Source organism: Magnolia sinica, chromosome 12, assembly GCF_029962835.1.
Source record: "Magnolia sinica isolate HGM2019 chromosome 12, MsV1, whole genome shotgun sequence".
NCBI lineage: Eukaryota > Viridiplantae > Streptophyta > Magnoliopsida > Magnoliales > Magnoliaceae > Magnolia > Magnolia sinica.
The window spans coordinates 79,097,874-79,123,371 of record NC_080584.1 but is presented as its reverse complement, the minus strand read 5'-3'; the positions used below and the strand labels follow the sequence as shown (position 1 = coordinate 79,123,371).

The 25,498-nt window shown below is 41.8% G+C and overlaps 2 protein-coding genes and 1 non-coding gene across 3 annotated transcripts; all 3 read left to right on the top strand.

Moving 5' to 3' along the window:
* Positions 1-6,612: 6,612 nt before the first annotated feature.
* On the top strand, positions 6,613-9,610 carry LOC131220303 (putative disease resistance protein At4g19050). Its single transcript, XM_058215253.1, has 2 exons — positions 6,613-7,482; positions 7,595-9,610. Exons 1-2 carry the CDS (start codon positions 6,613-6,615, stop codon positions 9,608-9,610), a joined length of 2,886 nt encoding a protein of 961 aa, XP_058071236.1.
* A 2,287-nt stretch (positions 9,611-11,897) lies between these two features.
* Positions 11,898-14,176, top strand: LOC131220302 (putative disease resistance protein At4g19050). The gene is made up of 2 exons (XM_058215252.1): positions 11,898-12,243; positions 12,522-14,176. Exons 1-2 carry the CDS (start codon positions 11,898-11,900, stop codon positions 14,174-14,176), a joined length of 2,001 nt encoding a protein of 666 aa, XP_058071235.1.
* Positions 14,177-24,442: 10,266 nt separating this feature from the next.
* Positions 24,443-24,549, top strand: LOC131222076 (small nucleolar RNA R71). Its single transcript, XR_009159784.1, has one exon. It is a non-coding gene; the product is annotated as a small nucleolar RNA R71 (small nucleolar RNA).
* The last annotated feature ends 949 nt before the right edge of the window (positions 24,550-25,498 follow it).

The window sequence follows — 25,498 nt, the reverse complement described above, 5'->3', positions numbered from 1 at the left end:
ATTTCCCTTCCCATAAACCCTCTATCATAGCAACCTAGGCTATTTGGTCTAAATATCCCTCCACCTGTACCGCCTCCTCATTAAAGCAAACAATATAATATTTTAACAGCTCCTCCTCCCTCTAGGTGATGGTGAGGAGGTGGGTTGTAGACTTCCTTATATCCTCCCCTCTGATGAACCGCATGACAAAGGTCTTGTTGAGTTGGGCAGATGAGCTAATGAACTTCGGTTTTAGCTGTCCATAACACTTTCGTACTGCTCCTGACAAGGCCAAGGAGAATTGTCGACACAGTCCCAAGCTTGAAATGCGATGTAGCTCCATCCATGCCCTAAAACACTTAAGATGCTCGATCAGATCTCTAGCTCCAAAGTAAGGGGTGATTTGAAACATATGAAATATAAGTGAAAGTTAGGATCTCATGATGTTATCGATGAATGGGGGTTTTGTTTCCTCCAATATGGCTTCGACGGAGGTCGAAACCCGAGTACGGTACGCTTGCTATAGGTCATCGAGTTGTCCCCGAATCTCCTTGAGCTCGTCCTCCCATGGGACTTTATTTTCTCCTATCACCTCGGGGGTCATCCCACGCCTCCTTTTCTCAAGGGTATGGCGTTGGTTGGAGTTAGCGAGCGTTGTAGTTCCTCTGGTATATGTGTGTGCATGGCTATGTTCCCCTGGCTTCTGCTTGGCTACATATGAGTCAATAGGTATCTTGGGGGGACGGGATAGCTCGGTCTTTGCACCTGTTCTACTCCAAGGTTAGGAAGTGGGTCTTACCTTTCGAGTATTTGCATTATCCGGTCAATATTGTTGGTTAAGGCCTTGACTCAATTCTGCAATGAAACGAGCCGACCTCCTAGTTACGAGACCTCTTCAGGGTTGTCACAGGGGTGAAGTCGGTTTAATGTTGTGAGGATGGGTCCCGGGGTTCATAGGTTGCTCTAATGGTGGTAGAGCTGATGCAGCGATAACAGCCAAGGCCATCTTCCTTCCTTTTGTCATTGATAGGTGTTTGAGATGCGTCCCTTGATGGCTCTAATATCATTTCCACAGACAACACCAAACTGTTCATACTGGAATTTGGTCGTCCCTAATAGACTGTCGTGTACCTGTAAAACCAAGTGACAATGGGAGCCCTAGTTGTAGCCAGGGACCCTCCAATGCCTAAGTCATGATAAGCATGCTCTGGGTCTATTGAAGTTAGGGTGATAGTGCATACCTCTTCTCATAGGTAAGGTTCTTATTTATAACCTTCCAAGGCCTCTTCCGTGTATGGTAGTGAGTCCTCCATGCAGATACGTATTGTGCAAGAGATCTTCCCCCGAAGATATGACACTTATCTCGGCGTTATTCTCGATGAAGATCTCAAGGAGGTATCCCATCCCATATATGGATCGGATCTCCCAGTGGTCAGCATCTGATGAAGTTGTGGTCGGTCTCCGAGGCCGACCTCTAAGTTTCTTTAGTCAGGCTTGAGTTTGTGATTAGGTCGGTGCGCTTGGTTTTCCCTCGGTCGTGATAGCGAAAGGCCGAACAGGTGACCAAGGTTCCTGTTCATTGCGCCTGTTTACGAGGGTTGCAGTTGATATCAGGGGCGAACTTCTATTTAGCTGAGCTCTCGTTTGGCCGAGCTCTTACTTGATCTCTCATCCGAGCCGTTTGCCTTTCATTGATCTAAGTCCAATTTTACCCATAACAGGAGACTAGAGATAGGCCTTTGTATAAGAGGGAGAGATTAAATACAAAATCTCTCTCAATTTTAAATTTAAAATAATAATAATAAAAATATATATATATATATATATATATATATATATATATATATATATATATATATATATTACAAAAAAACCAAGGGACACTAACTGTGTGGCCCACTGTGATGTATTTGACTACATCCACACAGTACATCCATATTGCAAGCTCATTTTAGGGAATGATCCAAAAATTGAAGCAGTTCTAAATAGGAGATGGAACATAATACAGGAAATAGTGGTGATTGACCGTTAAGAACTTGTACGCCATAAAAGCTCTGGATCAAAATGATATTTGCATGGTCTCTTCATCCAGGTGTTTGTTACCTTATCACTAGGTTGGATGGGAAAAAAACATTCCGGTGGAAGTTTTTAATGGTGGGGATTCAACCAAGATTGTGTTTGTGGCGTGGTCCACCTAAGATTTGAGTAAGCATCGTTGTTAGAATTACGCTCTAAAATTAACTTTTAAAATGATTGAACAGTGTGGATTTACATCACTGTGAGCCCCATAATCAAGGGTCCCACCCACGTGGGTGGATCCCGGCTGTCACCTAATCCGCTCCTGGGCGTTGGGTGAGTAAGCAGATTAGGCGCGCCCCAGCCTCATCAGAGTTGGTGCAGCACTTACTGTGAGGCATATATTGATCTATGTAACCTATATCTACCCTATCTACCTATTTTTTATGTCATTTTAAGGCACGCAACTAAAAATGAGGCAGTTCTAATTTCCCAAGTGAACCATACTATGGGAAATAATGGTGATTGACCATTAATGAGTTGCAAAATTTTTGTATCAATCTTGTATTTGTTTGTTTGTTTTCTTTTTCTTTTTAACCTCGGTTTATGTGCCCTCGTGAAAAGGTAGGATGGCATATATAAACATTACTAAAACATTAACCTAGGCCCTAGAAATGTTTTAATGGTCGATGGGTGAATCACGCCCCTGTTTCTTATTAATATGGTCCACCTGAGATTTGGATATTCTTCTTAATTTTTGAAATGATATTCTAAAAAATACGAAAAACTGATGTATGGTGTGGATGTAGAATAAATAGTTCAACGTGATCAGCCCCACTGTAAGGACCGTACCATCTTGGATGAGGCTGGGGCCACCTAATCGGCTCCGGAGGAAGCGGATTGGCTGGTGTACCGCACACCACCGATCCGATCGATGCGTACCAGCGCTGATGGTACTCGAGCTCTGGGTTAAACGAACGGTTTAAAGGAGATCAAAGTTACACTGGTGTCACAATGATTTATTTATTATATCCACACCGTTCATCCATTTGGCAAGATCGTTTTAAAGCATGAATCAGAAAAATGAGCCATAATCAAATCTCAAGTGGACCACACCACAAATAGCAGTGGGGCAATGATACTCACTTTAAAAACATTTATAGGGCCTATCATCAAGTTAGTTTATTTTCCATACAGTATAATATGTTGATAAGGTCACACGTGGATGAAGACTAAAAACAAATATCATATTGATTCAAAACTGATGTGACCCAAAAGGGTTTAAAATGGCAGACGTTCAATCTCTCACTGCTTTTTGCAGCGTAGTCCCTTAATCTTCAAATCTGTCTTAGTTTTTAGCTCAAGAATTACAACAGGCTCAAATGGATAGACGGTTGAGATATAACACATACTCCATGGTAAGACCCACAAAACTTGGTGATGTCAACGCACTAGTCAGGTGGGTGGTGTGTAATACACCAACCAATTTGCTTCCGTTGGGTGAGGCCAATCCGTTGCCGTAGAAGTCATTTCTAATGCGTTAGTTAATGCAGGGGCGCGGATTGGGTGCTACCACCAGCACGAGAAGTGGATTGGCTGATGCACCATACAGCACCCACCTATCTGATATGGGTAGTGCTTAGACGAGTGCTGACGCTACTCATCTCGAAGTTGAACGAACGGTTCAAAGGAGATTTTACATGGCCCGTCAATGATGTATTTATTATACTCAGACCGTTTATCCATTTGGCTGGAGATCATCTTAGAGGACAAGACCAGAAATAAACGTTATCCAAAGCTCAACTGGACCTAGGGCTGAAAGTCGGGTGGATTGGGCCGGGTTGGTGCTCAACCCTAGCCCAACCCAAGGTTCTTATACCTCAACCCTAACCCAACCCAATCCAACCTCGGGCTGAGAATTCTCGACCCAAGCCTAACCCAAGCGGGCTCGGTCGTGTTGGTCGGGTTGATCGGGTGGATACATGATAATATTTTCCTTATTAAATTAGTTTATTGTATTTCAATATATATCTTATTTTTTGTATCTATAATTTTATTAATTATATAGGTAATTATTTATAGTACAGGACTTTATTTTTTTCTAAACAAACAAGTTAAAATATAAGACAACTATTTCTTTAAAAGTCATGTTGTGTAGCACACGATCTATTTGGGAGAGAAAAATCTGGCATATCTTATTTGCTTAAGTCATTAGAAATGATGTGGACCAATGAGACCCAACAACACTGGAATTTTTCTATGCCTTCTTCAACACAAACGATCCCCACTATTATAATTTATTAGTAACTTATATATTAATCGGGTTCGGGTTGGGCCAGGCAACCCAAGACCTCAACCCAAGCCTGACCCAAGTTTTATCGGGTTGGTGTTTGTATAGCCCAGGCCTAAGATCGGACTCAATACAACCTGCCCGAGCCCAACCCAATGTTGGGTCGATCACTAGTAGGTCAGGTTGAACCACCCAACTTTCAGCCCCAATTGGACCACACCAGATATAGTTGGGACAATGATTCTCACCGTTAGAACATTTCGTAAGACTCATCAAAACGTTTATTTTCCATCTAATATTGTATTGATTTAAAACTTAAGTGACCCTCAAAAGGATTTTACTGGTAGGAGGCTTTTTTGCAGTGTGGACCAATTGATCTTTAGATTTCATTTTATTTTTGTTTCCAGCATTAAAACAAGATCATAAAATAGATGGATGGTTGGGATATAACTTATACTTCATGTTGGGACCCACAAAAGTTGTCCGTGGTGTGTGATACACCACTTAATCTCTTCCTCTCCTGTTTGTGTGTGAGTCTCATCATGATTTATATATTGCATCCACTCCGTTTGTCCATTTTATAAGATAATTTTAGGGGTTAAAACCAAAAATTAAGCTTATCCAAAGATCAAATGGACCACACTACATGAAACAGTGTGAATTAAACTTCTAGCATTGAAATTTTTTTAGGGCCCGTAGAAGTTTTGGATCAAGTTTATATATATATATATATATATATATATATATATATATATATATTTTCCCTTCATCCATGGCTGTATGATCTTGTGAACAGGTTGGATGACAATAAACATTAATGTGGATCCTAGAAAGGTTTCAGCAGTGGAAATCATTATTATCACTGTTTCTTGTTGTGCAAACCACTTGCGATTTGAATTTACTTCAATTAAAACCCCTTAAATGAGCTGAAAAAACTGATGGAAGGCATGGATATACCACATACACTCACGGTGGGCACAATTGAGTTTACTCAATACCATAAGGGCGTACTGGTACCTCAATATGCAATCTGATTTTGTTACCGTAGGAGTCATATCTGAAATCTAATTGCTTAAAGAGTAAACTCGGTTGGGCCCACCTTGAATTCATGTGATTTATCAACACTGTTCATCCATTTTTTCATGTCATTCTAGGAGTTAATCTCAAAATTGAAGCATATACAAAGCTTAAGTGTACTATACCACATGAAACATTGGAAGTATTGATTTCCACCATTGAAACTTTTCTAAGGCCTCCAAGAATGTTTATTTGCCATCCTGACCGGTGTATAAGATGACAAAGACATGGATGAAGGGTGAACACAAATATCAGCTTGATCTAAAACTTGATCACACCCAGATCCATGGCTCAAGTGGTAGACTGAGTGAAAGATACCTCGTTTCAACACTGAGGTTTTGGTATCGATTCCTAGTGGGGGTGGCTAACCGTGAAGTGTGAACTGACAGTGGGTGTACTAACAAGCTAAATAAAAATAATAAATTAAATTAAATTTTTAAAAAATTATCAGCTTGATCTAAAACTTTTGTGGCCCTAAGAACTTTTCAGATGTAGGCGTTCAATTCATACCATTTTAGGTGACATGGTCCACTTGAGCTTTTGATATGCTTCACTTTCAGTTTAAAGCCTTAAATTATAGGATAAAATGGATGGCCGAGTGGATAAAATGGATGGAAGATGGTGGGCCCCACAGAGTTTACTCAATAATCCCCTTCCGTCATTTCCAATCTGTTAGTTAACGCCCGAGCGTGGACGGGGTACTACCCGCTATTTGGACCTGCCTATAGATGGAAGGCCATGTCAAGGGCTCCATGGGGTTCACCTTAATTTATATATTTTATCAATGCTTTTCATCTATTTTGAAAGATCATTTTAAGTCATTAGCTAAAAAATGAGGCAGATTAAGGCTCAAGTCTACCACAACACAGGAAGCCGTTGGGATTAAAAGCCTACCATAGAAATCTTCCTAGGGCTCACCGTGATTTTCATTTTCCATCCAACCTGCTCACAAGGTTACACATACACATGTGTGAATGGGAAATGTAAATATCAGCTTAATCCAAAACTTCCGTGACTTCCAAGAAGTTTTTAACGGTAGGCTTTTAATCCCCACGGCAGCGTCTTGTGGTGTGGTCCACTTAGACCTTCGATTGCCTAATTTTTTGTCTTATTCTTTAAAACGATCTTTCCAAATAAATGAATGGCGTTGATAAAACATATACATGAGGGTGGACCCACAGAGCCCATGACATGACCGTCCGTTCGGTGATACGTTTTCTTTTAAAACAATCCCACTACATCTCTTATCAATGGCTGTCGTATTTTCAGATATAAAGACACAACCACGCATGGCTGAAATAGATGTCTCTGCTGTCCGAAAAGGAGGAGACGAGGCGACATTCGAGGGATGGCTAGACAACTTCTCCCCCGACGTAGAACGTGCCGGGAAAGAGCTCTTGCAATGCTTGAGGAATCCGAAGATCAGAGCCATTTGTGTCAGGGGGTATGAAGGTTATGGAAGTTGGAGGATCGTGGAGTATGCAGCTCGAAAGTTGAAGGGATCTGATATCTTCGATGTGCAGATAATTGTAAAGCTACCAAAAGAGGATTGGAGTCCTCGAAATGTGCAGAGGGAAATTGCAAACCGATTGGGGATAAAGGAGGGTGACGATGAAGACGGTGATCTTAAAAAGGATGTACAGAGGGAAGTCTCGTTTGAAATCGATGAATCGCTCAAGGGAAAGAGGTTCTTGTTAATACTAGGAGATGCGACTCGACGCATTTATTTAGATGATGTGGGTGTTGCAAATATTAGAAATACAAAGGTTGTATACGTTAGCAGCCGAAGGTTGGAATCGGAGGAGACAATTGAATTTCAAGACTTGTCCATAGATATGTTACGTCAGGAGGCTGTTGCTGTCGCTTCTTCTCCCACCATCGCTGCCTGTTTCACTCCCCATGCTGTCCTTGAATGCTTCTTCTACCTCCTGTTATTTTCAGTAAGTTTTCGTGGGCGTTTTAAAATGGGATTGCCGACAAGGTATTGGATTGCAGAGGGAATTATGGTTATGAGAGAGGGAATTGAAGAAGAAGAGGATTTGACGACATTGGAGAAGAAGGTGGATGCTCTGCTTATAGAGCTCAAGGCTCGTTCCATCGTAGAGCAACTGGATGATGAGGTGAGGGTGCCCCAACGTTTAGCTGAAAAAGCTATAGATATGGTCATGTCGAGTAACAGAATAGCTTCAACTCATGGCAAATTCTGGATCCACGATTATTCCCTACCGACAGAGAACATTGGCGATTGGGAAGACATTCAGAGGATGGCGATATGGAATCTACGACTTAGTGATGACCTCCCTCTTACTCTTAAATTCCCCAAACTCTCCACTACTGCTCGAAGGACCCGGTGGTCTTCCTACCCTTCCAAACAACTTCGTCTTCGAGCAAATGCAAGGCCTTCGCGTCTTCCTCCTCTCTCGCTTAACAATCAGATTTCTGCCCCTCTCCATCTCCTCCTTGCACAATTTCAGATTCTTGTCTATTTATAGTTGTCAACTTTTAGAGCCTGAGTCTCTCCTCTCTTCCTTGCAAGCTTTGGACAAACTCGAGTTCCTTCAATTTGAAGATACTCATCTGGAATCGATACCAGACGAGTGCCTTCAGCACAAGAACAACCTTCGATCTCTCCATCTCTCTGACACAAAGACCAGATCTCTTCCTTCCTCTTTTCCCCAGCTGCACAACCTCCAACAACTCTCAATAACAAGTTCCTCATCTCTAACGGAAATTCCAGACGCTTTCATTGAGCGTTTGCCACAGCTTCGGGTTCTCAGCTTAGCTCATGATTACATTCTGAAATCTATACCATCTTCTCTCTCCAAACTGGTCAAACTTAGGCAACTCATATTAACAAAATGTTCTTCCTTGAAGATTGAGTTGCTGCCTCATCTGCGTAACTTCTCTGTTCTTGAGGTGCTTGACATTCGCTCTTGTTACTCCATCGAAGACATAGAAGAGGTTTCTTCTTCTCTTGGGGCTGTCTTGCCAAACCTCCGAAAGCTTGACCTGTCTAGAATTGATGTCATTAAGCAAGTCATCCTAAAAGGTTGCAGATGCTTAGAATCCTTGAACTTGAAATATCTTACAAGACTTGATGCGCTGGATCTTTCAGGCACTCAACTCCAACAGTTGCCTGAAGGTATCAGCACAGCATCTCATTTAAGGCGGCTGGACATGCTCCACATGAATCGCATTAGTAAGATCGACTGGGATGACTTGAATACTGAGCTGGAAGAGTTCAACTTGAATCACTGTGGAACCTCTATTTTACCAAAGGATGATGAAAATCCTAGAGATGAAGGTGGGCCTCAAATGAGGATAAGTAATTACAAGCTTTTGCAGTCCTTAAAACCATCTTCACATTTTTTGAGAGCAAAATGCTTCTCTCGATTCCATATCCGCATCTCTCCTTACCAAGAAGAAGAAGGAAGAAGAAGAGGAAAAGGTATCCTTCTCCAAGGAAGGAAGTCCACATACAAGGACATCAATTTGAAGACCCAAAAATGTAATTTACCTCTTCCTTCATGCCATTTCCACAGGCATCTGGAGATACAAGGAGATAAGAGATGCACAAACGCTATTCAGGGGGTTCTCAGTCGTACAGAATTACTCACTTTGTGGGACAATGCCTTCATCCGAGATCTTGGCGATGTTCAAATGCATGAACTGAGAGAATGTCAGGTCAAGAGCTGCGAGCAGATGGAGATATTCTTTGGTGGTAAGAATCAATGTTTTGAATGCTTGGAGAAAATATGGATATCTGATCTTGCAAGCATGAGGAGAGTATGTGATGGCATGGGTAGGATCATAAGCTTCCCACTCTTGAAGCACATATATCTGGAGCACTGTCCGAGACTCGTCAATTTCGTCTCCTCAGGTGTAAGCTTGTTGAGCTTGGAAAAGCTGGAGCTCAGATTTTGCAATAGACTAGAGTCACTGTTTCAAGGGGATGTGGTTGTGGACGGCTCTCTTCAACGGCTGCACACGGTGCATCTGTGGGAGCTACCGAAGCTGGAGAGAATTTGCAGCGGCAGGTATTTGCCGGCATTGAAGAAGCTAACAGTGAGGGGATGTAGGAAGCTGAAGGAGCTTCCGCTTCGAGCCAGCCCCAACAATGCTATAAGGGGTGGTGGTGGTGTTCAAGTGGGAGGTGAAATGGCATGGTGGGAGAATCTCAGTGGGGAAGATGAGAGCATCAAACACGACATTCACTTCATAGAGTGGCGTCCTCTTACAAGGCGCTGAAGTTTCTCATTCTTTCTTTGGTGGTGTAATGGACGGTCTTGATTGTCCCTGGATTTCGAATTTTTATTTTCTTTTTTCATTTTTGTGTGCGCGTGCGTGCTTGGTTTTCCTTCCTTTGTGTGTGAATGTGTGTATTTAGCTGGCCCACAGAGATGATGGTTTGGATGATTTGATTGCTGGTGACTGTATCCATGTATATGTAGCTTCTACTAATCTTTGTAGTTCACGATGGTTGTCTTCGTTTACGAATAAAAACATTTTGAGTGTACTTGATGAGTGGGCTAAAATGAATTTATTTGCCATAGGCATGTGATGAATGGCCAGGATACTAGATAGATGCTATGTTAGCTCCTGTTTTGCTTCTTTGGTCTCTTCTCTATTCTTTGCAATGTCATCACGTCCCTGAACGTTGATGGATCTTCGAGGGGGAATCCTGGCGTGAGTGGTGGTGGAGGCATCCGTAGGGACCACTCTGGTTGGCTTGTTTTTGCTTTCCATAGGCATTATGGGTCCTCAACAAACATGAATGCGGAGGTGCAGGCCATGCTAGATGGCATTACCATCTACTCTAAGCTGAGTCTTTCCAACATCTTAGTTAAGACTGATTCCCAGGTTCTAGCAAATGCACTGACGGAGTCCTGCTTTCTCACCTCCTGGAGGAACTGGTACCAGCTCGGAGCAATTCAGAGGTACCAACATTCTCTAAAAATTCAATTTAAGCACATCTTCAGGGAGGGTAATTCGGTGGCGGACGCTTTGGCCAGATTGGAAAGCGATGGAAGCCCAAACAGAATCTACAGCTCCTGTTCGTCCCTTCGACGTTCGGTTCAGGGAGCCCTCGTCATGGACAGGGCCAGCTTTGGTGCCATAACATGCCCTTGATGGCCCGTGGGTGGATTGGTCTTTTTTTGGTCTTCTTTGCTAGCTTTTTTTCTTTTCCTTTCTTTTGTGCATAGCATGGGCTTATGATAGGTAGGATCAGTTGTTTTTTGCCTGATTCTGCCTGAAAGGTTGTACGGTTTTGCTGATTAATGAATCTATGTGCCCGTCCACTTTTCAAAAAAAAAAAGAAAAAGAGGCTAAAATGGTGTTTAATACACTTATTTGACTTAAATTTGCCAGATTTCATGGGCCCAGTCCAACCATACGGAGCAGTGACTCATCATTCACGTGAAGCTGGTCTATCGGCGTCGTTGAAAGACACGCCCAGCTTGACTAATCAAGTCATACAAGTGATGATACGCGGACACAGGAAAATGATGGAAAATCTACATGGACTCGGATTTTTAAATGAGTACAGCTTGGCGCGGATTTCTTAAGAAAGCCTCTTGCTTAAATTTCCTGCACTTTCGGTATAATAGGTGGGTCTTACCATGATATTTGTGATAAATCCACACCGTACATCTTTTTTGGGAAGTCATTTTAAGACATCCGACCAAAACTGAGGTGTATCTAAAATTTAATGAGCCGTATAATAGGAAATTGTAGATTCAATGACCAACGTTTGAAACATGGGCATAGTCACAAAGTTTCGTATCAGGCAAAGTTTTTGGTGTTTTCACTTCATCCGAGTGGGAATGACTTTAGAAAAGGCTTAGATGGCATGTAAATACCAAGGTAGCTCCCGGGAAGGTTTCAATGGTGGGAAACTCTTTTCCCCATTTCCCTCATGTTTGCCCCTGTCTAGTTTTGGATCCACCTCATTTTTTGCTTGGCATGTCCTAACATAAGCTCTTACAACGGATGAACATCAATGTTGACTACACCCAGCATTCTGATTTCCTCAAGCGTATTGGCACATAAAAACTTGAATTTATCATATCTACACAAAGATCATTTTAAATCTCGATCCCAAAAATAAATAATTTTCAAGGCTCAAGAGACCATACCACAAATGTCAACGGGACAATGATTTTCACTGACCTGAATGAAGAGAAAAAAGGAATATTATATTGCTCCAAAATTTCTATGACCCTCAACAGTAGGCATTCAATCCTCCATTGCTTTTTACACTGTGGTCCACTTGAATTTTGAATCTGTCTTAATTTTCGGCTCAAGCCTTACCACGAGCTCACTAAGTTTATGAATGGTTTGGATATGACTCATACGCCATTTTGGGACCCATCATGTGTACCACACACCACCCACCAGGTTAGGAGATGCGACTCGACGCATTTATTTAGACGATGTGGGTGTTGCAAATATTAGAAATACAAAGGTTGTATATGTTAGCAGCCGAAGGTTGGAATCGGAGGAGACCATTGAATTTCAAGACTCGTCCATAGATATGTTACGTGAGGAGGCTGTTGCTGTCGCTTCTTCTCCCACCATCGCTGCCTGTTTCACTCCCCATGCTGTTCTTGAATGCTTCTTCTACCTCCTGTTATTTTCAGTAAGTTTCCGTGGGCGTTTTAAAATGGGATTGCCGACAAGGTATTGGATTGCAGAGGGAATTATGGTTATTAGAGAGGGAATTGAAGAAGAAGAGGATTTGACGACATTGGAGAAGGTGGATGCTCTGCTTATAGAGCTCAAGGCTCATTCCATGGTAGAGCAAGTGGATGGTGAGGTGGATGATGAAGTGAGGGTGCCCCAACGTCTGGCTGAAAAAGCTATAGACATGGTCACGTCGAGTAACAGAATAGCTTCAACTCATGGCTAAAGGTGGATGGCGATATGGAATCTACGACTTAGTGATCACCTCCCCCTTACACTTAAATTCCCCAAACTCTCCACTCTACTGCTCGAAGGACCCGGTGGTCTTCCTACCCTTCCAAACAATTTCGTCTTCGAGCAAACGCATGGCCTTCGGGTCCTCCTCTCTCTCTCTTAACAATCAGATTTCTGCCCCTCTCCATCTCCTCCTTGCACAATTTCAGATTCTTGTCTATTTATAGTTGTCATTTTTTAGAGCCTGAGTCTCTCCTCTCTTCCTTGCAAGCTTTGGACAAACTCGAGTTCCTTCAATTTGAAGATACTCCTCTGGAATCGATACCAGATGAGTGCCTTCAGCGCAAGAACAACCTTCGATCTCTCCATCTCTCTTACACACAGACCAGATCTCTTCCTTCCTCTTTTCCCCAGCTGCACAACCTCCAACAACTCTCAATAACAAGTTCCTCATCTCTAACGGAAATTCCAGACGCTTTCATTGAGCGTTTGCCACGGCTTCGGGTTCTCAACTTAACTCATGATTCCAATCTAAAATCTCTACCATCTTCTCTCTCCAAACTGGTCAAACTTAGGCAACTCATATTAACAGGATGTTCTTCACTGAAGATTAAGTTGCTACCTCATCTACGAAACTTCTCTGTTCTTGAGGTGCTTGACATTCGCTCTTGTAACTCCATCGAAGACATAGAAGAGGTTTCTTCTTCTCTTGAGGCTGTCTTGCCAAATCTCCGAAGGCTTGACATATCTGGAATTTATGTCATTAAGCAAGTCATCCTAAAAGGTTGCAAATGCTTAGAATCCTTAAACTTGTCTGATCTTACAAGACTCGATGCGCTTGATCTTTCAGGCACTCAACTCCAACAGTTGCCTAAAGGTATCAGCACAGCATCTCATTTAAGGCGGCTGGACATGCTCCACATGAATCGCATTAGTAAGATCGACTGGGATGACTTGAATACTGAGCTGGAAGAGTTCAACTTGAATCACTGTGGAACCTCTATTTTACCAGAGGATAATGAAAATCCTAGAGATGAAGGTGGGCCTCAAATGAGGATAAGTAATTACAAGCTTTTACAGTCCTTAAAACCATCTTCACATTTTTTGAGAGCAAAATGCTTCTCTCGATTCCATATCCGCATCTCTCCTTACCAAGAAGAAGAAGAAGGAAGAAGAAGAGGAAAAGGCATCCATCTCCAGGGAAGGAAGTCCACATACAAGGACATCAATTTGAAGACCCAAAAATGTAATTTACCTCTTCCTTCATGCCATTTCCACAGGCATCTGGAGATGCAAGGAGATAAGAGATGCACAGACGCTATTCAGGGGGTTCTCAGTCGTACAGAATTACCCACTTTGTGGGACAATGCCTTCATCCGAAATCTTGGCGATGTTGAAATGCATGAACTGAGAAAATGTCTATTCAAGAGCTGCGAGAAGATGGAGATATTCTTTGGTGGAAAGAATCAATGTTTTGAATGCTTGGAGAAAATATGGATGTCTGATCTTGCAAGCATGAGGAGAGTGTGTGATGGCATGGGTAGGATCATAAGCTTCCCACTCCTGAAGCACATATATCTGGAGTACCGTCCGAGACTCGTCAATTTCGTCTCCTCAGGTGTAAGCTTGTTGAGCTTGGAAAAGCTCGAGATCACATTTTGCAATAGACTAGTGTCACTGTTTCAAGGGGATGTGGTTGTGGACAGCTCTCTCCAACGGCTGCACACGGTGCATCTGTGGGAGCTCCCAAAGCTGGAGAGAATTTGCAGCAGCAGGTATTTGCCGGCATTGAAGAAGCTAACAGCGAGGGGATGTGGGAAGCTGAATGAGCTTCCGCTTCGAGCCCGCCCCAACAATGCTACCACCCGAGTAAGAGTATGGGCCCAGCTAAACTAGTGTTTAATACACTTATTCGACTTAAATTAGCCAGATTTCATGGGCCCAGTCCAACCACATGGAGGAGTGATTCATCATTCACGTGAAGCTGTTCTATCGGCGTCATTGAAAGGCACGCCCCAGCTTGACTAATCAAGTCACGCAAGTGAAGACACGCGGACACAGAAAAATGATGGAAAATCAACATGGACTCGGATTTTTTAAATCAGTACACAACTTGGACGCGGATTTCCTGAGAAAGCCTCTTGCTTAAATTTCATGCACTTTTGGTATGATAGGTAGGTCCTACCATGATGTTTGTGACAAATCCACACCGTCCATCCTTTTTGGAAAGTCATCTTAGGACGTCCGACCAAAACTGAGGTGTATTTAAAATTTAATGAGCCGTATAATAGGAAATTGTAGATTCAATGACCAACGATTTGAAACACTGGCATAGCCACAAAGTTTCATATCAGGCAAAGTTTTTGGTGTTTTCACTTCATCCGACTGGGAATGACTTTAGAAAGGGCTTAGATGGCATGTAAATATCAAGGTAGCTCCCGGGAAGGTTTCAATGGTGGGAAACTCTTTTCCCCATTTCCCTCATGTCTGTCCCAGTTTAGTTTTGGATCCACCTCATTTTTTGTTTGGCATGTCCTAACATAAGCTCTTACAACGGATGGACATCAATGTTGACTACACCCAGCATTCTGATTTCCTCTAGCGTATTGGCACATAAAAATTTGAATTTATCATATCTACATAAAGATCATTTTAAATCTCGATCCCAAAAATAAATAATTTTCAAGGCTCAAGAGGACCATACCACAAATGTCAACGGGACTGATTTTCACTGACCTGAATGAAGAGAAAAAAGGAATATTATATTGCTCCAAAATTTCTATTATCCTCAACAGTAGGCATTCAATCCTCCATTGCTTTTTACACTGTAGTCCACTTGAATTTTGAATCCGTCTTAATTTTCGGCTCAAGCCTCACCACGAGCTCACTAAGTTTATGAATGGTTTGGATATGACTCATACCTCATTGTGGGACCCATCATGTGTACCACACACCACCCACCTGGTTAGCGGGGGTAGGTGTCGTGCAAATACCGGCGTTGATACTCCTAGATCTCTAAGTTGTTCGTAGGGTTCAAAGAAATCAAAGTTACATTAGCCTGACAATGATATATTTAGTATATCCACATGATTTTTCACTTGGAGAGATCATTCTAGAGAATGTACCTAAAAATGAGTCATATTAAAGGGACATGATTCTCACCGTTAAAACATTCACAGGCCACCATAATGTTTATTTTCCATCCAATCTGTTGGTATTGTTAAACAGACCTAAGTGAAGTGGAAAACCAAATATTAGTTAATCTAAAACTTCTGTGACCCCTGAAAAGGGTTTCAATAGTAGACGTTCGATCCCCCACTGCTTTTTGCAGTGTGGTCCACTTGATCTTTGGATCAGTCTTATTTTTCTCTCAAACCTTTAAGACGAGTTGGCCAAATGGTTAGACAATTTGGATATAAGGCACGTAATGGGACCCACAAAACTTGATGACAACAAAACACGGTGCGTGGTACACGAGCCAATCCGCTTCTTAGGTTTCGTGCCATATCCTTTGGCCGGAACTTCCTGCACTGGGATGCTAGGTGGGCTTACTGTGATGTTTGGGATAAATCCATGACATCCATCTATTTTTTGAGACCATTATAGGACATGACCAAAAATGAGGCCAATCTAAATCTCAAGTGGGGTATATGAGAGGAAATTTTGGGAAAAGAGTTTCCTACCATTGAAACCTTTACGGGCTCCAACCTGATGTTTATACGCCATCTAAACCGTTTATAAGGTCATTCCCACTAGGATGAAGTGAAATCACAAAAAACTTAACACGATACAAAGTGATTATCGACCACGTGAATTTTTCAACGGTGGTCAATGAATCCCTACTGTTTCCCTTGTATGGCCCACTGAAGTTCTAGATTTGTCTAATTTTTGGTCTCATTTCCGATAATAATTAAGCAAAACAGATGGACGGGTGAATTTATCCCAAACATCAGGGTGGGCCCCACAGAGTATCCCATCGCTGGAACTTAGTGCAAAAGGCTTTGCAGGACACCCGCGTCCACAGGCTTGTTCCATGCATTTTATATCAGCTCTTGAAGGTTTTGGAGGGTACGCAAACCTTGTACCTTGTTTGATGGGTTTCCGTGTCCCTGGTACGAATCTCATTTCAAAGAACCCGTGTCCCTGTCTTTGCACACTGGGGACGCGGATTAGGTACTGATAGGTTGAGTAGGGAGACTCGCTAATGAAGTGACGTAACCAAGTCATGTGGACCCACAATGATATATGTTTTGTATCTATACGGTTCATACATTCGTAGAAATCATTTTAGGGTACGTGTTCACACCCCAAGTGCAGGGTTGTGATGTAGTAATAAACTCGGTAAGACCGAGGTTGAATCCACAGGGACTGAAACCTGTACGTTATCTGAAAATAACTAGATCTAGAACTAGGCTAAGATGAAATTTAAACCAATTGTGATTTGAGGAATAATGGTGAAATATTAATCTAAACTTAAAAAATTCAGAGAAAGGGAACTAGGGATTCAGAGGATCCACTTGTAGAGATCAGGGAGATCTTATGCCTACTTCATGGATATTATACTGAACTTACTCGATATAGTTTTCAAGAGATGAAAGGTATAAGAATTAGGTATAATTCCATCACAAATCCATGCCTAAGAGACAAGGTAAACAACAGAACTTAGACCAATCCATAACCAACTAAAATATGTATGAGTGCTAGGAAGGATTCCATCATCCAACCATGTCTATGAGACGATGGCGAACAACAGGGTTTCCGAACATCAAAATAAAAGGAAAGGAATTATTTAAGCCATCACAGATCTACTGTAATTTAAATCACAACAAACCATTAATGACTAAAAGAATTTCTTAAATCAAAACAGAGTCAATCAGTTCAGTTTAAATCAAACCTGTAGAAGCTCCCATCACGCCACAAGCTTCACCTCTTAGCCCTAGCTAAGAGCTTTAGCCTAACGTAATCATAGGAAAAAGAAGAAAAATAAAGAAAAAATACATAAAAATTCCAAACACTTCTCTCTCCGCCTCTCTTTCTCTATCTGACATCCCCTGTTCAAGCACACCCTCTTCTCCACGTTTGGAACTCTTTTTATAGCTTTTGAAGTGGTGGAAATCGGATTTGGGAAGCTATCGCACGCGCAGCGAAAGCCTTTTCGCAGCCAAGTACGGGGCTTCATAACTCTCGCGTTCCTTGCGTTATTCCTGTAAAATCAACGTCTCTTGGAAGTATTTTGGCTGGCCTACACGATGGACGATTCAGATCTTCCATATGATCAAAGATGGTAGGCCACAACTGCCTGAAAAATCAGATTTCGCGGACGTGCGTAGCCTTTCGCACGTCCGGCGCTGACGTGATCGGTGGGGTCCACTAGCGTCCGCAAAAACGGATGCCATCCGTCCTTTTTACAACGCTAAAACGGCAACTGCCGTGTTGGGAAGAAGACGCGGGTCAGCAGCGCTGACCCGCTTTAGTTGATTCGGTGCGGCTCGCGTACGTGTACACGTGCAGTGTACACACCTCACATACGAGCCCCACTGTGATGTGTTTTAAAAATCTGATCCATCCATTCATTTTCTCATCTTATTTAAACCGTCGAGACCAAAGTTGAGACAGTTCCAGATATCAGGTGGGCCCAGAATCAACGGTTTATGGGCTGATCTGTCAGTTGGGGTACTACCATAGTGATCCGAGGGCTGAAATTTGATATGTACGGTTAATTTATGGCCCTTAGGCCATGTATGAAGTTTTGAGCCAATCAGATAGCGAGAAGTATGTGATCTTGCATTTTTCATCAATTTCGGGCCTCTTTAACGTGAATGGCTTGATTTCCTTGGATCCCTGGCATGTAAATTCTTCAGTCTTGGTTCTCTGGAGTGCGTCCCTTGCTCTGGTAACTTCAGAATGTTAAATCCACACTTCTAGCACCCTTTTTTAGTCCATGCTGGTAAATACACTCTGCATCACAAACACGATTAAATCGGGCCATTAAACGGTATCATGCTTGTAAATCCATGCAATAACTGGGTCTGATATGCAATATTTGACCCTCAACACAACCCCCAACCAGCATTTTGCTAGTAACGAGCAAAATATGCAAAAAGTAAGTTGAGAATTACAGAACAATTTCTATAAACTCGAGTGATTTTTTGTGGAATAATCCAGATATGAGAATTCCCAGATTCATGAATGTTGGATATTACTTTCTTCTAAACTCAAGCGCATGGTAAACTTCATAATTAAGTTTAAAGTATTATTCCATTAATTAGAAAATTTCTAATCATTGAGATCTATGAGCGTACAGTGTAATCTCAGCTTATCATCATTAAAATTTACTTCTCTATTTCAGGATATCACTGGTAACCAATAAGAAGATTCATGATAACCAAAACTTGCCTCACAGATCATCTTTTCATTCCTTCAGCTTTTGATTTTTCCATTAAAAGTAACGCCAAGAAGGGGAATCAAATCCTCACCTACAGGGAGCAAACCTATGATAAAGACTGTACACCCAAATTTTTTCACATATCACTCATAGGGAATTAAATCTACACCTATAGGGAGCAAACCTATGGTGTAGACCATTCGCCCAATCCTTTCAATTTCTCAGGTTGGTTCCTTTCAAGCTTAGTGAGTACCAAGTAAATCCTTCAATATCAAACTGAAACCTTACTATGAAAGCGAGATGTGACATGTGAGATCATAACTCAATCAATGTTTACAACTTCTAATTTTGGATTAACAATTCAAACTTAACTATGAAATCGAACAGATACTAAATCCAAGCGTCTTAAATTACCAACATCACATATCTTGAAATTCCAAGTGCCCTAGATGGCCGTCAAAATCCCTTCGAATTCACAAGAAAGTCCAGAAAAATTAAAAAAAATTTCACAATTTTTGCTCAAGACCAAGAAAATGCTGATTAGGAAACCTAATCTCCCACCCCCAACTTAAAATCTACATTGTCCTCAATGTAAAAGAAATAAGCATGCAATGCACATGGGACAACAAAAATATAAGAGGAGTGATGGAAAGATAGTACCTGGATGAAAGAATCAAAAGGCTTTCCAAAGATATCTACGTAAGATCGGGTCAGCACAAGAGAGAAACTAACAGAAGTAAAATAAAAATAACAAAAATAAAATCCTACCTACACCACTTTCGCAGGTACTCTCTATTGTATTTAGCGTATGCAACAAGCCTTTAAACCCCTAGGTTGCCCCTAGTGGACGAGTTGTAGTCTCGTGAGGGTTTGCAGCAATGTTACCCACAAACATTGAACTAACTAACTAGGAAAATGAAATGAATTGAAAAGCTGGGTTGCCTCCCAGGAGTGTTAAGTTTAACGTCTTCAGCCAGACCAAAGCAACTACCCTAGTCCTATGCAAACAGAAAACCTACCTATACCTCCATTAGACTAGGAGATCATTCCTAGTAAACAGGATCAGTCAGAGGCATGGACATGTCCTCTGAATCAAATTTCTCGACAAATGGCTTTAAGCGATGTCCATTTACTTTAAACTCCTTGCCATTGTCGGGGTCTCTTATCTCGACGGCCCCATGGGAGTAAGCAGTGATAACAGTAAAAGGGCCGGTCCAACGAGATCGAAACTTACCCGGAAAGAGATGTAATCGAGAGTTATAAAAGAGGACTTTCTGGCCTGGCGTGAATGATTTTCGTAAAATATGTTGGTCATGAAATGCCTTCATCCTGTCCTTGTAAATTCTCAAGTTCTCATAAGCGTCGTTCCGGATTTCTTCGAGTTCATTTAACTGAAGTTTGCGTAGCGAGCCAGCGTTGTCCAAATTGAAATTCAAACTTTTGATCGCCCAGTAGGCTCTATATTCCAACTCCACAGGCAAGTGGCAAGCTTTCCCATAGACAAGTCTAAAGGGAGACATTCCAATAGGGGTTTTTAAAGCAGTACGGTACGCCTATAAGGCATCGGTCAATCAAATTGACCAATCCTTACGGTCAGGGTTAACCATTTTTTTCAAAATGTGTTTGATCTCCCTATTGAAAATCTCAACTTGCCCGCTTGTCTGTGGGTGGTATGGGGTGCTCACTTTATGAGAGATACCGTATTTCTTCATTAAACTCTCAAATGGTCTATTACAAAAGTGTGAGCCCCCATCACTAATGATAGCTCGAGGCGTTCCAAATCGGGAAAGGATGTTTTCTTTCAAGAATTTAATGACCGTGCGATGGTCATTAGTTCGACACGGAATCGCTTCGACCCATTTAGTGACATAGTCTACGGCAAGCAAAATATATAAATTCGCAAAAGATTGGGGGAATGGCCCCATGAAATCAATGCCCTAGCAATCAAATGCCTCTATGATAAGAATGAGATTCAAGTGCATCATATTTCGATGGGACAATGCTCCCAATTTTTGACAACGCTCACAAGCTTTACAAAACTCGTGAGTGTCCCTGAACATAGTGGGCCAGTAAAAGCCACACTGCAAAATATTAGCCGTGGTCTTTTTAACAGAAAAGTGACCACCACAGGCCTGTGAGTGACAAAAGGAGATGATACTTTGATGCTCATCGTCTGGCACACATCTCCTCAGGATTTGGTCTGAGCAATATTTAAACAAATACGGATCATATCAGAAAAAGTTACGTACCTTGGTGAAAAATTTCTTCTTATATTGCGCAGTCCAATGTGTCGGTATGGAACCTGTGGCAAGATAATTAGCAATATCAGCGAACCAAGGTGAATGAGAAACTCTGAACAATTGTTCATCGGGGAACATGTCATTGATATGTGTTGTTTTAAGGGAATCAGAGGGATTCAGGCGAGAAAGATGGTCAGCCACTACGTTCTTTACTCCCTTTTTATCTTTTATCTCTAGGTCAAATTCCTGGAGTAGGAGGATCCATCGTATCAGGCGGGGCTTAGCATCATTCTTAGACAGAAGATACTTAAGCGCTGTGTGATCAGTGTAAATAATGATCTTGGATCCAATCAAGTAGGACCTAAATTTGTCCAAGGTGAACACTACGGCTAAGAGTTCCTTTTCCGTAGTCGAGTAGTTCACTTGGGCAGGATTTAAAGTCTTACTTGTGTAATGAATAACGTAGGGTTTCTTATCTTTTCTCTGGCCTAGAACTGCCCCAAGAGCATAATCAGACGCGTCGCACATAAGTTCAAAAGGAATGCTCCAGTCAGGTGGCTGTATGATGGGTGCACTAGTCAATATGCCTTTAAGCTTAGTGAAAGCTTCCTGACATGGTTCAGTCCACTCGTATGGTGCATCCTTTTGAAGTAGATTACATAGAGGACGAGAGATGAGACTAAAGTCCTTTATGAATCTTCTGTAAAATCCGGCGTGACCTAGGAAGGATCGCACGTCCCTTATGTTCTTGGGTGGAGGTAGGTTAGAGATAAGATCGATCTTTGCCTTATCCACCTCGATTCCTTTGGATGAAATAATGTGTCCAAGGACAATTCCCTTCTGAACCATGAAATGACACTTCTCCCAATTAAGTACCAAGTTCTTCTGTTCACATCTTTTCAGCACACATTTAAGACTTTCCAAGCACTCGCTGAAAGATGGACCGAAGACAGAGAAATCGTCCATAAAGACCTCTAAATATTGCCCCACCATGTCAGAAAATATACTCATCATACATCGCTGGAAGGTGGCAGGAGCATTACATAGTCCAAACGGCATCCTTCGGTAAGCAAAAGTGCCGTAGGGACATGTAAACGTAGTCTTTTCTTGATCTTCAGGGGCGATCTCTATCTGGTTGTAGCTTGAATACCCGTCAAGAAAACTGTAATAGGAATGACTAGCTAACCTTTCCAAGATCTAATCAATGAAGGGCAAAGGAAAGTGGTCTTTCCTCGTGACGGTATTTAATTTTCTGTAGTCAATGCACATCCTCCAACCGGTAGTGACTCTAGTCGGCACGAGTTCATTATTGGCATTGGCTACGATGGTGATCCTGGACTTCTTAGGAACCACCTGAGTTGGACTCACCCTTTAACTATCAGATATAGGGTATATAATACCCACATCCAATAGTTTAAGAACCTCGGCCTTAACCACTTCCTTCATGTTTGGATTTAGTCTACGTTGTGGTTGCCGAGCGGTCTTCGTATTATCCTCAAGATATATGCGGTGAGTATAAATCGAGGGGTCGATTCCCTTAAGGTCCGCGATTGTCCATCCAAGGGCTCCCTTATGCTCCAGGAGAGTAGATATGAGCATACTCTCTTGTTCTTTCTCAAGGTGGGCAGAAATCACCACCGGGTATGTCTCATCTTGACCTAAGTATGCATATTTTAAATCAGAGGGCAAAGGTTTTAGGTCAAGCTTCGGTGGCTTGAGGTTAGACGGTAGAGGCACTTCATTAGTTTGGGGTAACTCTTCAAATTGTGGCCTCCACCGGTTAACTTCAAGTACCGGTACCGCATCAAGCATGACACATGTCTCCCTAATTATGTCATCATCAAACTCATGGGAGTGGGCCAGGCACGTCTCTAGAGGATCAGAGGATAAGGTAAGGGGTGTCCTGCCATCCACGAAAGTATCGATCATGTTAATATCGTAGATATCGTCATCTTCCTTTATCCGTCTGGCCGTGTTGAAAAAGATATTCATTTCTAATGTCATATTCTCGAAAGACATACTCATGATACCATTCCTGCAATTGATAATTGCGTTTGAAGTGGCAAGGAATGGGCGACCAAGAATGACGGGAATCTGAGTGCTTGTGTTACCGATGGGTTTGGTATCCAGGGTGATGAAATCAACTGGGTAGTAAAATCGATCAACCTGGACCAACACATCCTCAATTATCCCTCTTGGTATACGAACAGAGCGATCAACAAGTTGTAGTGTGGTTAAGGTGGGTTTTAATTCACCTAAGCCCAACTGTTTATATACCGAGTAGAGGATAAGATTAACACTCGCTCTTAAGTCAAGAAGTGCGTGATCAATTTGATGGTCCCCAATTACACATGATATGGTTGGGCTACCGGGGTCTTTGAATTTTTGCGGCACATCTTGCTTTAGGATGGCACTCACTTTCTCAGTCAGGAAGATTTTCTTTTGAATATTTTGCCGTCTTTTGGTGGTACATAAGTCTTTCTGGAATTTGGCATATGAAGGTATTTGTTTCACGGCATCAAGTAGTGGAATGTTGACCTTCACTTGTTTCAACACCTCTAGAATATCCTGAGAGTTAGAGAGTGATTTTGGTGCAACCAACCGTTGGGGAAATGGAGCAACCGGCTTTCCTTAAGGTTCCAGTTCTAACTCTGGTGGGGCATGGCTAGATCCATCTTCTTTATCCACTTTCGGGTCCTTAAGCTTTTCAGCCCTAACCGGAATGGTTTTGTCAATGATCTTTCCACTCCTAATAGTGGTGATGGATTTAGCTTGCTCCATCTGATTTGAAGAGCTTGGGTCGCTAACTTCATATTGCGGTTTAGGATTGGGAGAGGTTGAGCTGGGAAGTTCCCCTTGTTCCCAATCGTATTTTCAACCTTAAGTCCTTATATTGCTTTTGTTAGGTCTTGGAAGGCCTGTAGCATACCCTGATTGAAAAGCTCTTGCTTTTGAAAATGTTTCAGAACCGAATCCTCTTGAGGTTTCTCTTGAGTTGGATTTTAATTTAGGTAACCTTGAGTTGTAGCGGTTTGTTCATTCCTCCAACTGAAGTTTGGATGATTTCTCCAGCCAGGATTGTATGTGCTAGAGGTGGGCCCACTGAAAGGTCTTTGGTAATTGCTTACAGCATTGGATTGCTCATTTAATACCTCTTAAAAGGCAGAGATAGTTGGACAGTTTTCAGTAGTATGAATGTTTCAACCACAGATGCTACAAACAATTTCTTTAGCCTTATCCTTCTTAAATTTCATGGCCTCGAGTTTCCTAGTGAGATTAGCTACCTTAGCATTAATATTATCGTCTTCTCTTAGGAGATACATTCCACCCCTTTCCTTGGAATGAGTCGGCCTAGACGTAGTACTAGGTCTAGGGGAGATGTCCCATGTTTGTGTCTTCTCAGCAAGTTTATCAAAGTAATCCCACACTTCATCGACTCCTTTGTTCATAAACTCCCCATTACACATCGTCTCGACTAATTGGCGCATGGGAGATGTCAGTCCATCATAGAAAAAGTTCGTGATGCGCTACGTTTCAAAACTATGTTGTGGGCATGAACTGATAAGATCCTTGAACCGCTCCCAACATTAGAAGAATGTTTCATCTTCCCTTTGGGCGAAGTTCATGATCGACTTTCTTAGGGTGTTCGTCTTATGTTATGGGAAAAACTTCTTAATGAACTCCCTTGTCATGTCATTCTATTTGCCAATTGATCGAGGACGTAGTGAATGTAACCACGTCTTGGCTTTCTCTTTCAAAGAAAAGGAAAAGAGTTTCAACCTGACCATGTCATCAGACACGTTAGGAAAGTATAAGGTAACTATGATCTCGTCAAATTCTTTTAAATGTAAGTAAGGATTCTCTGACTCATGCCCATGAAATTTAGGGAGGAGTTGGATCACCCCTGACTTGATATCCATGTGTCTTGCATTCTCAGGAAAAACCATGCATGAGGGCGTACTCACCCCCGCCGGTTGTAAGTAATCTCGTAAGGTACGAGGCGGGGGTGTTTGATGCACCTCATTCTCATCCTGGAGATCTTCTACCCTAGGTTGGGGTAGAAGAGGTTGATTTCCAGCCATATCCTCAATTAACTCAAGGGATTTCGAACGGTGTCTAGTCCTACGATGGATAATTAACCCCTCAACTAATCCTCCTTCAGTCAAGAGATGTCGAGTGTTGTCACGAGCCCACTTGGGCATGAAACACTCGCAGCCCTCAATCAAATTCTAAATCTAATCCTAAGAAGGGAAATAAAAATCTAAAAAGAGAAAGAGGGTTGGAAGGAAGTTACCAAATTGGAGTCCCTAAATTGAAACCTGCAAAATAGAACAAAACAAGTTAGTTTCTAAGAATAACAAGCCTATAAAATTCCTAAGAAGAGAAATATAGAAATAAAAAGAAACAAGGAAGAATTCCTAAATTAGAAAGTAGGAATTTAGAAAGAGTGTACTGAATTAGAATTTTCTAATAAGCCTACAAAACAGAAAAGTTAGTTTCTAAACAGAAAGTCTAAAAATAGAAAATTTCTAAAAATAAAATAGGAAACAAAATTAGATTCTAAAAGAGTTAGAATTAGAAACTTACTAAAAA

Coding starts and splice junctions, on each gene's coding strand:
- LOC131220303 (XM_058215253.1), top strand. CDS start 6,613: ATGGCTGTCGTATTTTCAGATATAAAGACACAACCACGCATGGCTGAA. Junction 7,483..7,594: donor TAGAGCAACTGGATGATGAG/GTGAGGGTGCCC, acceptor CCCTACCGACAG/AGAACATTGGCGATTGGGAA.
- LOC131220302 (XM_058215252.1), top strand. CDS start 11,898: ATGTTACGTGAGGAGGCTGTTGCTGTCGCTTCTTCTCCCACCATCGCT. Junction 12,244..12,521: donor TATAGACATGGTCACGTCGA/GTAACAGAATAG, acceptor GTCATTTTTTAG/AGCCTGAGTCTCTCCTCTCT.